Raw genomic sequence first — 13062 nt, 5'->3', positions numbered from 1 at the left:
GGGGGGGGGGGGGGGTTGATTAAGAGGGATGACAGAAAATCTACCAAAATGAATGGTCATCTAAAAAATGAATCATAATGTTAATGTTAACTATAACTGTTGAATATATAGCAAGAAACTGAGATGTATTTTCAAACTTTGTGTAGTTTCAAACCAGATTGGATCAAACTAGTTGCCACTAATTATTCAAAGACAAGAAATGTATTTTTTAGAAATAATTTTGCTACATATCCGTTTATGACAGATAAAAACATTATTTCATTAAGATAAATGTAGAGATTACAGCACTCAAAATTTCGTGACATTTGACATTTACTAATGTGAAAAAAGTCCAACTGAATATTTCCAGAATTCCTTAGCCACTTCATTAGAGTTTCCATACATTAATGGTTATGTTTAGACCATTGGCAACTTTACATGCATTTGTTTCAGTTTTCTGCCAGTTGCTGGTCAACTCTCTTGTATTTCCTTATCAAGTAAAAAAACACAATTATACCACAGTATTACATTAAATTTTGGTTGGTTATCCTTTTCCATCACCTTTAACTTTTATGATTTTACACATCTTATACATCACATCTTACTATTATGATTTTAAAGACACACGCACGCACACACTCACATACAAAAGGCCTGTTTCTGTATTTGATACATTTGGAAGCCACCTCATCTTCAGGTTGCATGGTGCTAAGTGTTCCTTCAAGGCATGTGCAATGTAATGGAACAAAGAAATGTAAAACACTTCTTAGTGAACTAATTAGAATTTTTGTGCATCCTACAGTGCACTAGTTGTGTGCAGTTCTCATGGTTCATGATGTTTACAGTGTACATTTCTTGTGTTAAAGCCACATCGACAAATTATCAGAGACATCACAGAGCCAGCAAGGTTGAGAGGGAGCTGCAATTCAAACCAATTACTACATGTTGAAAAAGACCTTATGTGTCCTCCTCAGAGCCACTTGCCCTGTAATGCCTCTGCTTTCAGTTGTAGCTTCAGCACATGCGTAAAGTAAGACGCCCATGATTGTTGTATAGACAGGTCAAGCCTAATCTGTACGAAGCACAATGGTACAACTAAGGTTGTCTCTCTTATGTTTAGCTGTGAAGTTTTTTTTCCCCTCCTGTATTGTTTAATGCATTGCATGTGCTGTACGGGATGCTGTAGGTTCACAATCAAAGCGACGTGATTGGTTGTCCTGCTTTTTGTTGTGTAAAGTGGCGTTAAAGCCTTCTATATTGCTTGCTCTCAGCCAATGCTTTTGATACAGTTTGCTTTTTGTGAAACCAACCAGAGATATTTTTAGAACATTTTGATACAATCCTTTTGTGTAGATGCCGTGTGTACATTTCCATCTCCACCATGATGTACATACCTTGGCCATACTGTGAATTACGAAAAGCATCCATTTTTATTGCAAGACTGAAGACGGAACAAAATGTAACAAGCTGTCTTATAGTACACACAATTTCAATTATGTTTAGTCTTCAGTGGTATTATGTTATTGTTGAAGCTTTGCTTTAATATGCTTTGCCATATGTGAATGTTTTTATTGTTTTCTCAGAGAATTTTACCTCAGACTGAGTAACACCTTCCCACAGGAGTCTATCTTTGACTCTCAAACAACTAAATTAATCGCAATGCGCAAGGCAGCTACAAAAGTTCAGACGTACATATTTTTTCTTTAACAAAATCTAATAAGACAGTTGAATTGAAAGTGTAGATTCCAGCATAAAATAATGCTCTGATTATGTCTATGAAATTTACAAAAAAAATAGTTTTTCTTGTATACACTGCATACATGATCTCATTGTGAGAATAAGGAAAGAAATGATGACATAAGAATAGCAAAATAGTGAGAATACAGCAAACCAGCAGTCAGTATTCCTTTTCTCCACAGCAGTATTGCTTTCAGTTGTGAATTTTTGCAAATAAAATTTTCATGAACCTGTGTTGCTTTTATTTTATTCACATAAAAACCACACACGATTAAACAACTTTATTGCGACAATTCTCCTTCACTTGTACTTGTACAACAATGGTGCAGTGAAAAGGCAGTGCCACTAGACGTCAGTGTAGGACAATAAACATAATTGGTGTCTATTGCACTGTACCCCCAATCAGCTGGTCTCTTGGGTACAATATCTTTGTGACTTAATAAGTACATATCCATTTCTTTCTTTCTTTTTTATTGTTTGTTTGTTACAAATTTGCATAAATTGATACTTCATTTCTGTAGCACATGTCCTTGTAACATAACATGCATGTTTTTGAAATGTGAGCAATACCCACAGAAAACCCATGCAAGCATGGGGAGAACATATTAACGTCACACAGTAAGGCCTGGGCCAAAATACAAACCTTAAACCTCAGAACTGCGAGGCAGACGTGCTAATAACTCGGAAAGGTGAGTAAAACAATAAAAATGACTTCATCAGTAAAAGTTATTACATTATGATGATAAATGTCGGGGTTCTCATAATTACTTTCAGTGGTCGTTAGAGAAAATATCAAATATTGCAGTATATTTTTTTATATAGAACAGGCCCAAGGCTTAAGCAGACCCAGTCATGTGGTCACAAGTGGGCCCAAACGAGCAGTCAAAAATCATCACAACCGAGAGTAGTGTTTTTTTGTTTTTTAAAATGGTTGAAATAGTATTGGGAAAGAGTAGAACCCTCCATTCGTATTCCATACAGTCTATGCTCACTAAACGACCGTGAGGGTGCTTGAGCTTATCCTGGCTGACTTTGGGCAAGAGCAGGATACATCTCCAACTGGCAGCCAGTTGCAGGGCTCACATAAATAAACATTTACATCCATACCTAATTACAATTTAGCCCTCAATTAACCAAACATGCATGTTTTTGGAATGTAGGGCAGGAGCTGAAGCACCTGCTGAAACGCCAAACCTGTAAACTGCTAACCACTCATCTGCTGCCACAGAATAACATAAATTTTTTTTTTTTCTAAATCTCTACCATATTTTCACTAATCCAATTAATTATTCAGCATAATTCATTTTTTTTAACCCTTTTGTCAGACATTTTGTACCTCTTTTTAATTTTATCATCAGTTAAAGGTGAGGTTAGAGCTGCTGGCAAAATTTGTTCACTTCATTGTAGTCGCATTTGCTGTTTTTAGGCCAAAAATAATAAACTAGATGACACATTTACACTCAATACATAAGACATAACCAAATATCTTTGTTGCTTTTAGTAGGCCTGGATAATATGCTATAATATATATAGTTTCTCATTAGCGCTTTATCACTTGATACATTTTAATTAAACCCAACCAGCTTTGATGGGGTAATTATTATTATAATTATTATTGTTTTTGTTGTTGCTGCTGTTGTTGTTGTTGAGAAATCATTAGACATAATAAAATTCTGCCATTGCTCACCGTGGAGGTGTGGCTCTGTGTTTACAGAATAAAATGCCCGTTATTGTAAATGTTTTTCACATAACAACGTATGATTCTATGTCCCGAAATAAAGAACACGGATGCACGTTTGGTTTGGTCTTCATTGTCACTTATTACCGAGACATTGTTCTCGTCACACTTTAGCGTTTGTCTCCTTTAAAAGAAAGAAAAAAAAAAAAAGTCGGCCAGGGCTTTTAATCCGTGTGTTGACGTCATTCAACCCTCGAGCCGTGAGTGCTGATTGGCTGGAAGTGACGTAACCTCATAGTTTCCTATTTTTTTCTCCCTCGCTGCAAAACCATGACCTCATCGCCTTAGTTCAAGAAAGTGCTAAAGTGTACCTTTTGTAACCACCCCCACACCTTTTAACCAACACACATGCACGTCTTAGATAGCTGGCTAGCAGTAAACCGCATCTGGGTCGCTTTATCTATCTTTTTGTGCTGTTTTGTAATAACCAATTCCAAATCCAGTTCAATGTTTCGCCGCGCTTTCATGTGCGGCTCGCTTCTGGCGCTGTCACCCCGCGTCAGCTGCACTGTGCCCCGGGACACCGGCGGCCACGGGCGGCCGCACTAATGACGACCCCGCTGCTTTCCCCTGTCACACAGAGGCTGTTAGGTGACCACAAAACACAGATTGGAACCCGAGGTAAGGTGTGCATGTGTATGTTGTGTCGCACACCAACATGCTAGCTCCAGTTAGCCGTCATTAGCTCTGTGATCATGTCCCCCCACCTCCTCCCTTGCCTCCTCCCTCCTCTAACATCCACTGTCAGTGCGCGCGTGCGTCTCCTTCGATGGGAATTAAACACTGAACGCTTCGTTTAGTGTTGGACAGAAATGATTCGATTAACATTTGCCGATTGCAAGGTAAGAGCGCCATCCTTCCGATTTTTGAGCAAACTAATGCGTTTAACAAAAAGCAAGCTTTGCGATGAATGATTGCCGTGTGTTATTTTTGCATACGGGCATACAGTATAACACGCGTCATAACAAATACACGACAGGTTCCCTCTACTGTATGAACCCTTTATAAAGGCGTTTATAGGGGTGGAGAACATAGCAGGTCGCAACTGCAATCGCCCTATGCTGAATTTTGTGAAGGTCGATTTATTACAATGGCCCCATATTCCCCATCTTTGACTATGTTGTCAAGCAGGCCTCTTATTTATTTATGCGTTTCCAAATGTGGCAGATATGAGTGCACGCTTTGCTGTTTGAGTAGTGATCTAAATTGATTGTGAATCAGTCCCAATGTCATTATTAGCACCTAGATTTGGGTTATTGCAAAATCCTAGCAGAGGGATCCCCTCAGTCGAATAGCGTCGATAATAAGACAAAGCTTCTGCAATTCGAGGAATATTGAACCAGACCCACTAGCCTGTGCAGAATGCAGACGCATGATCATTTCACAGGTAAATGATTTTTTTTCCCACTATTTTGCAGATTGGTCGATGAATCGCATTTAAAAAGAACATATTTCCCTCCATTTATTACAAAATGCAGTACTACATTATTTCAGATTGACAATGCAGAAAATGCACAAAGATTAATTAATTATGATTCAGTAGCTGATCTTGACCATAAAATAACAACAGAAAGTCGGCAAAAGTCTTGGTCATTGTTTCCTAAGTAAAAGCACATGCAGGGATATGTATATATTTTAGATTAAGCTATTAAAAAAATCTGCATTCATGGAACACTACAGAAATAGGTGAATACTTATTGAATTGATTGTTAAAATAATCACTGATTAAGTTGATAATCAATTATGTGTCACTTAATAGTTATACATAGTGTAGGCCTATATGTTTAGAACAAAAACAAACTGCTTATAATTTTATACTATGTGATTTGTATTTTTGCAAAGTACGGTTTATTGGCTCATATTCTTCAGAGTCTGAGGCTGGACTCAGTTTGTGTGCAACTGCACACACAACCCATTAAAGACTGGGAGACCCTCACACGTGGTTGTGGTCTTCACCATCAACCGAGTGTCATATTGTGAAACAAGGAGCCGCCTAACGTCATCGAACAGACTGGCCACAGGAGATGTTGTGCATGAGTTAATGAATAACCTGGCTGGTGTTACATCAGGGCTGGCTGCCCTCCAGTTGTTGTTTTTTTGTGTGCGTGTTGTCCTGACGCCTGCTATGGTGATATTTGTGTTTTACCTACTGATCAAAGCTTACTTAATTATAAGATGTGTGTTATTTGATTACCTGCTGAAGAGATACATTCATCATACATGGCCTCCAAAGTATTTTTGAGGTTGGAATCTCAATTAACAGCCTGAACAAAACACTGTTCAACACAGTGGGAATAGATTGACATTGACGAATGAGGATATTCACGCAGTTTGATGCAAGGCAAAGTTATTAAAACGCTTGGAGAGACATCATGTCTTGACGTGCTGCAAAAGTGCTTTAGCACTAATGACTGACATGCTCGTTTCTGCTTTGCAGTTCCAGTTCTGTAGGATATTCAAATTTTGCCAGCAAGGACTAACTTAAGTAAAGATGAACTGGTTATACTGGTTCTTCTGCCAGTGCTCAAGTTGTAACTAGACTGCTGACTTTGCAAACCCTGTCAACATGTATGCAGTTGTCATATAAACATCTGGTGTGAAGGGAGGATTAAAGAACAAAAAATAATGGACCTTGCTTGGTAATGAAACCAAACGGTAATAGGCTGCATCTGCTCTTGCTCCTCAGCTAGCATACTGAGGGTACCATTCCATCACCATCACCCTCCCCACGCTGGATTGTCTCTATGGCAACAGCAGAATCTGCTCAGGGTCTGCAAACTCTCATTCTGCTCCATCCTACCTCAGCATGTTTTCCCCCGCTCTCGATTCATAGCTCGCTCCTAACCCCGCCCTCTTTTAGCTTAAAATTGTTTGTTTTTGTTAGTGTTTTCAATCTCAAGAGTGCATGCTAGAGGAAGTATGATTAGCTGAGTTTGGGCTATGTTATTGTACTTCCCCTTGTGTCCCTCTCTCGTCCAGACAAACGGCGTCACTGTAGACGCAAGGACAGTTTTAGCAATGTTGAATGATGCGGTGCACCTTGCGTAAAGCTGCCTATTCCTCGTAAACTTGTTTTCAAATACTAAGAAGAGAGGGATGGAGGAAGCACGGGCAATCTCTGGGAAAAAAAATTGTTAATGGGAGGGTGTGGAGCAATTGCCATTAGACTTACGTCAAATGCGCTCGGCAAACAGGAAAAACGCGCAACTTTTGGAAAGCTTTGTTCTAAGCCCTGCGTCATCATGTGAGGTATGTTACACGACAAGTGACAAATTGGTCGCTGGTGTCATTCCAGAAGAAGCAGTCAGGCGTCCCAATGATTCAAAACCCGCGAAACAACAGCGCCAACCAATGTAGGATTAGAAGCTAAAATAAAACCGATAACACATAGTCTCATTTTCAAGCGCAAAGGACATAACCATTTAGGATGGCACAAAACCAATCAACAAGAAATCAGCTTTAAGTGCAAGAACTCATTTTGTGCGTTGTTCTTCTCTCAAAAATCAACTCATTAAAAATGTTGATATTATGGAGGTGCTGTTTGTCCTGCATTCATAAAATATACTGTAGTTTACAATATTACTGTCCTCATTCTCCTCTTGGCCATTTCTGTGCTGGAATCACAGAAAATATAAAAATAATAATAATTTTGATGCACTCTGATCTTATACATATCTTGTTCATGTCGTGATGTGTGACTTGAATTTAGATATTTAGATGTGTCCTTTTTATCGTCGCATTTTGTCTTGACTTGTTATCATAACGTGACAATGTCTTTATTTCTCTGTGGCTTTGCTTCGACATTTGCTAAATTATACCCTTCAGAGAAACTCTTTTCTGGTGAGCATTTTTTTACGCCTCTCTACGCTTATTGTTTGAACCCCTCCGCCGCACGTTACTCTCCCTTTTCACCTCAGGTTAAAACTTCCATTTAGACTTCAGGGGTAAATGAGAGGAGACCTATCTATATTTCATGACACTATGCGCCTGTGGATGAATAAAACAGCCCCGCAGTCACACTGACCTCTCTTGTCGCCTGACATGTTTTTGTCAGGAACGAGCCCGTGAACCTATCAAGTCTAACGGTACACAAGTTGGAGATGGTCGTGTGCAGCTTAGAGTACTTGCACGTTGCGTCTACAAACCACGCCATGTGCTATGATCCACAAATGCAAATGTGGACATCAACCAAAGGAAGCGATTAGCAGTGACAGACAGAAAGCTGCACTCCATCAATTTTATGAACAGTTGAACACATTGGTGTGCATGCACACATGCACATAGCTCACTGGCTATTCCTTCATGTCCAGGCTTGTGCTCCAAATTCCCCGGGCTTAATTTATCTCACTCTCTCAGACCCATCGTTTCCTGTTTCATGAGCTGACGTACGAGTCTATCAACATCAGGTCAACCTTCGTACACAAACAAGCGTGCACATTTTTGAGTGCAGGTGATAGACAAAACATAAAAATGCGGCAACCTATTTAAGGCTAAGTATTTTAATTCCAGCTTGCATTGTGGTGATCCTGGTTGTTGCGTCTGACTAGTTCATGTAAAATGCAATAGCATAACTATTTGAAATTTCTCAATTGAATATTTAATTTTCTTTCCTCAGGCAGAATGGATCTCTCAACACCTGCCTCAATGATCCTGTTTGTCCTTTGAGCCTGCCTTTTTTTTTTTTTTTGCCCATTTCCTCCTTCACCTCTGCGCCACCTAATCCAACACCTTCATCTTTGGCCCCGCCGACATCATGGCAGGGGAGAAAGGGCCAACCAAGCGAAGCACCATGGACATCAAGCGCCTGGCAAGCCTCATCCAGAGAGGAACAGGGCGCTTGCTGGTGATAGACAGCAGGACATTCTCAGAGTACAACGCATCACACGTGCAGGGAGCAGTCAACGTTTGCTGCTCCAAGCTTGTGAAGAGACGGCTGCAGCAGGATAAGGTGTCTGTCACAGAGCTACTGCAACCCAATGGCAAAATAAAGGTGAGTTTGAAGCTTCGCCAACCTTACGACTTTTTGTGCTGAGATGTGACGCAAAGTGTGTGAGATCAGTGGTGTGTGCTAACCATTTTCTATTACAGCAGTTTCGTTTTCTTTATCCGACGCATGGGCATCTTGAAGCTTGTAAGAGGAAGCATATAATAAAATGTCATATAAAATCATGTTTTATGTGGCCTTACAATAGATTAGGATCAGGATGAACTTTATTCTCCCTTCTGGGGGAATTCATTTGAAACATCAATGAAACAGCCGGAGCCACTATAAAGCTGGTATACTCTTCCACACCATACACACCCTAAGAAAATAAAACACACGTACTCACACAGTCAGGCATGAAAAGTGAGCATGCTCACTCCTTGCATGCAGCAGCACATTGGTGCATTCAAGGCTAAAACCAAACTAATCCAAAGGTGCTCCTGTCAACAAATATTTACCCTGCTTAAGTGCCCTCAGGCAAGTCACTGACCAGATGGTACTTCCACAGCACATGATGATACCCCTTCTGCAAAGAGCACCAAAAACTATATTTGCGGGACACGCATATTGTAGGTTTGTTGCTTTTCATTGGCCCTTGAATTGGATCCTCTCGTTTTCCATGACTTCTCCTCTGAATATGACAGTCTTTTTTCCATGTCCTGTCCGGCCATGGCACGCTGACTCCTGTATTTTTAGTCACTGTGTGAAACTCAAGAAAGTCTGAGACGGGAAACCTAAGCAGGGAGTGGGTGTTGTTGGTGTGTAGATGGTTAGCCTTGCAGTATTATATGACTGGACAGCAACAAAGCTGGTGTTGTGACACATGCCATTCTTCAAAATCAGTTGTGTTGTGAGTTTTAGCTCATTATATGCAATGCAATCAAATCCTGACACACCAAGGCTACAGTTGAGTGACTTTCTTAGCTGTAAGGTTCATTAATTTTTTTCTCCCCATTTCCTTGTCCTTTCTTGCACTTGTTACGGAGGTGCTGACAAACTGCTCTCATATGGTTTGATGGATTCAATTGACGAAAGACTTCCTGTACATTGTTTTGATTTCTTTTGTAGTAATCCGACTGAGTCCACCTCTTCATGGGGCTCATGTATTATTAGATTTTTGTCAGCCTTAGAAAATTTCTGACGTCAACCTCCACCCACTCATTGCTTCAAAGTTTATTTTATTCTCCTCTTCCCACTGCTAGTTTATTATCATCTACCCCCCCCCCCCCACTCACCCAGTAAAGAGGATAAGGCTTGCGATTAATGCGAGGCTGGATAAAGCTGGAAATAGCCGGGTGAGAGAGGAGGGCCTGACAGACCAAGACTCTTTTGTTATTGGCTAAGCATGACATCATCCCTTTTGTGTGGCCACTGGCAGACCGCGGGCTCGGCACGTGCAGACTGGCTGTGCGGTGTTAATACTGGCTTCCAGCTCATCCCCAACACACATACACACCCTGCCCCCCACATGGCTCTGAGCAACGCCAAGGGCCGTGTCAACCAGCCAAGACGGCAAAGGACACCATTGTGGTTCTTTGTTAGGGAAGTGAATACAGGAAGCCAGGAAGCGGGAGAGCAGCACGGAGGGTATTCATGGCCTCCGTGCAGCCTCCCCGACTGCCTCCCATCTCACATCCCATTGAGATGTAATAGCCTGCATCCCCCAGGCGCTGCACTCACCCCCGTTCATAAAAGCTCCCAACGCTTCAGTTAACTGAGTTGATTGAACATCCATCCAATGGTACTCCAGTAAAGCAAACTCAGTCTTCTTTCTTGTCGTCTTTACATTCCCTCGTAGTCTCTTTACGGCTAGTTGTCAATTTAGGTCAAAGAGACATTGGTCCAGCGGGATAAACGATGGCGGAATTTCAGGACGTGGGATGGCACAGGCTTAGTCAGGAATTGGTCTTCTCTCACCCCTTTCTATTCTTTCTTTGCTAAACTACAGCTAATGCATTCTCCAACGATTCTGCACAAACATCAATCATTGAATAGGGACGAGCGAGTACCAATACCAGGAATCAGTTTCGGCAGACTATACCATAATCCTACCTACCCTCTTGTGGCAGTTTACAATCAGGAAATGGAGGAATATAAAATAATTATTTACTGGTTAGGAGGTAAAGCTTTGCAACAAAAAAAAACATACAAACAATTCATTGATTATCAAAACTAATTTGAAGTTTAAGTTTTCAGTTTAATTCGATGAAAAAAACACTAAAACCACAAAAATGAATTGAAATTGATTTAACGTAGCCGCACGGTGGTACTGCTTAGCACGTTCATCTCAAAGTTGAGTTCTTGTGTTTGAATCTTTTGAATGGAGTTTGCATATTGTCCACATGCTTGTGTGAGCTTCCTCCCACGTTACAAAAACACCCATGTGTTACCTTAATATAGCTTCTCGTCTGGGGTGACGTCATATTTTTCATCAAAGGAACATAGGTGATGATTCACAATGTCGATTCTTTCCCACATTACACCATGTGGCAATCCTGGAAGTTTTACTCACGTTTCTTTCATGCCTGCCATTGTTTAAATGACGCCCTGTTTGATGTGTACTTCCCCACAAAGTTGGAAAAAAAAGACATGCCCAGAATGAGCCAATGATTGACTGGTGTTTGATGGAAAGGAAGTAAAATGAAGGCCACAGTTTAACCGGCTCTGCAGCTTGCATTTTTGTGTGACGTGTCTAAGGGTAGGATCGAGGTGCACAAAACCGTTGTCATTTGTTATCCAAGAAATGTTTGAGTAACAATTATAACACTATTGTACAAGTGTGCAGATGATTTAACCGCTGTTAAAAAAATAAAACAGAAAAACAGTATAGTACAACAATCGGCTCCTTAAGAATAAAAAGAAGTACAGAAGCTCTGAGACCCATTCATTATTTTTGTTGTGGCAGTTGTCAGTGTCAGTCAAAGATATCATCAGGACCCGGGTCACGACAGCGGTGAGAGCTATGTGTCACACCCTGTGTGGTGAAGTCTTCAAATGACAGAGCAAGTGCCAGAGGAGGTGGCTTTGTATTAGCATGCAATGTACTGTAGATAATGTTCGCTGCCTGCATGGTTTGTGTTTTGGAATTGCACAAACGTGATGCTATCATGTTGCCAGACAAAAACACACATGCATAGCTCTGGTCAGTTGCCTTGCAGAGGTCAAGATGTTTCACGTTCTTACACAGACACGCCGGTATTCTATTGCCGTGTTCCCACAGGTCACAGCGACAAATATTTCAACAGCCAAGCGACATCATAATGCGTTCAAATGTAAATAGTGAGTGTTGCGTTTGCTAGTTCATCGAGACTTCAGTGTGGCATCAGAATAGCTTATGCAAAGTTTGGATTTCAAAGCGATATGTCACACACTCAATCAAAGCCTGTCGCATTTTGGTCGTGCAATAATGAGCCAGCATATTCTTTGAATAAAATATGATTATATTATCTGACAGCTTTCAGTGTCCCCCAGCCTCAATATTTCCGCTCATGCCCTTCTTGGCTTTTGTTTTCCTTTTTTTTTTTCCCTCTCTTTCTCTCTCCATCAGTGTCTCCATGGCCACTCCTTGATTCTCCCTTCCTACCACGAGCAATGCTTGTTTACCTGCAGTGTTCGTGCGTCACAACGCAGCACTGCGGAGGGATGGAGACTGTTCTAATGCAGCAGTCTGACAGCCTGCAGTTCTCAACTGCTAGCTCATTGACCTTTACCGCACAAAACTCATGCAAATAGCTCATGCGACTTTCTTCTTTTAAACTGGTCACTTTGAGAAATGGAAAGTTTCAAACAGTGTCACATATCAATGTGTGAGTTATTTCTTCAAAACAGGCTCTCTGCTTTTGTCTTCTCATCGTTTTTAAAATCACAGCAGACTAGATTCGCTTCTACGCGATTGCTTGTTGACCTTGTCCAGCCCAAATCACCTGCATGGCTGTCTGACCCCCCCCCCCCCCCCCCACCACAACCACCACCACCATCAATTCTGCACACTCTGAATCATCAACAGAATGCCTTTTAAATAAGTGAATGAAGGCAGTTGGAAAGTGCAATTTTGTCTTTGAGCTGTTTTATGTTGCGCCAATACAAGAATTCAAATTCTTCTCTTGACTGCCTTGTCATTTTTTTTTCCTCCACCTCATCCCTCTCTGCCTTCTTCCTCCTGCTCGCTCTCTCCTCTTTCCAATCCAGTGGTAGTTCAGTGATGCAGCAATTCAGAGCTGCAGTAGGTGCTCCCTCTTAGTCACATGACCAAAGCCTGCCCAACAACATGGGGAAGAACAACACAGTGTACTCCTATGCGCATGCTCACATTCACATGGAGGCACACTTCTACCCATCCCTCCCTTAAGCTGACATCAAGCGCACCACAATGATAAATGCCGCACCGTGTTGTCATAGCATAAATGGCGTTTTAAATTTTACTGTTACAGATTCCCTTTCCACCAAGCACGGGCTTATCTGCAACATAGATATTCTGATCATAGATGCAACCCTTATGTATTATTCATACCGTAAGGCTCGATATTTCTAATTTACAACCAAATCTGTTTACTGTTGCAGGCATTCTAATCACTAAGGCTGCGATTGACTGTCGTAACTGTCAACTGCATGCTTGCTGGTGATT

General features: G+C 41.1%; 1 protein-coding gene across 3 annotated transcripts in view; it reads left to right on the top strand.

The window, feature by feature from the left end:
• The first annotated feature begins 3742 nt into the window (after nt 1-3742).
• dusp8a (dual specificity phosphatase 8a) overlaps nt 3743-13062 on the top strand; it is a 33771-nt gene continuing 24451 nt past the window's right edge. The window contains exons 1-2 of one of the 3 annotated variants that reach the window (XM_061283260.1): nt 3743-4075; nt 8070-8444. In XM_061283260.1, the coding sequence (XP_061139244.1) occupies nt 8208-8444 (237 nt within the window). In that variant the 5' untranslated portion in view covers nt 3743-4075; nt 8070-8207. Of the gene's footprint in view, nt 4076-4139; nt 4297-4822; nt 4842-8069; nt 8445-13062 lie in introns of those variants that run through there. The other 2 variants (XM_061283259.1, XM_061283261.1) reach the window with 2 other exon arrangements.

Source organism: Syngnathus typhle, linkage group LG7 (assembly GCF_033458585.1).
Source record: "Syngnathus typhle isolate RoL2023-S1 ecotype Sweden linkage group LG7, RoL_Styp_1.0, whole genome shotgun sequence".
In the NCBI taxonomy this organism is placed as follows: domain Eukaryota; kingdom Metazoa; phylum Chordata; class Actinopteri; order Syngnathiformes; family Syngnathidae; genus Syngnathus; species Syngnathus typhle.
This window is presented reverse-complemented; position numbering and strand designations above follow the sequence as displayed.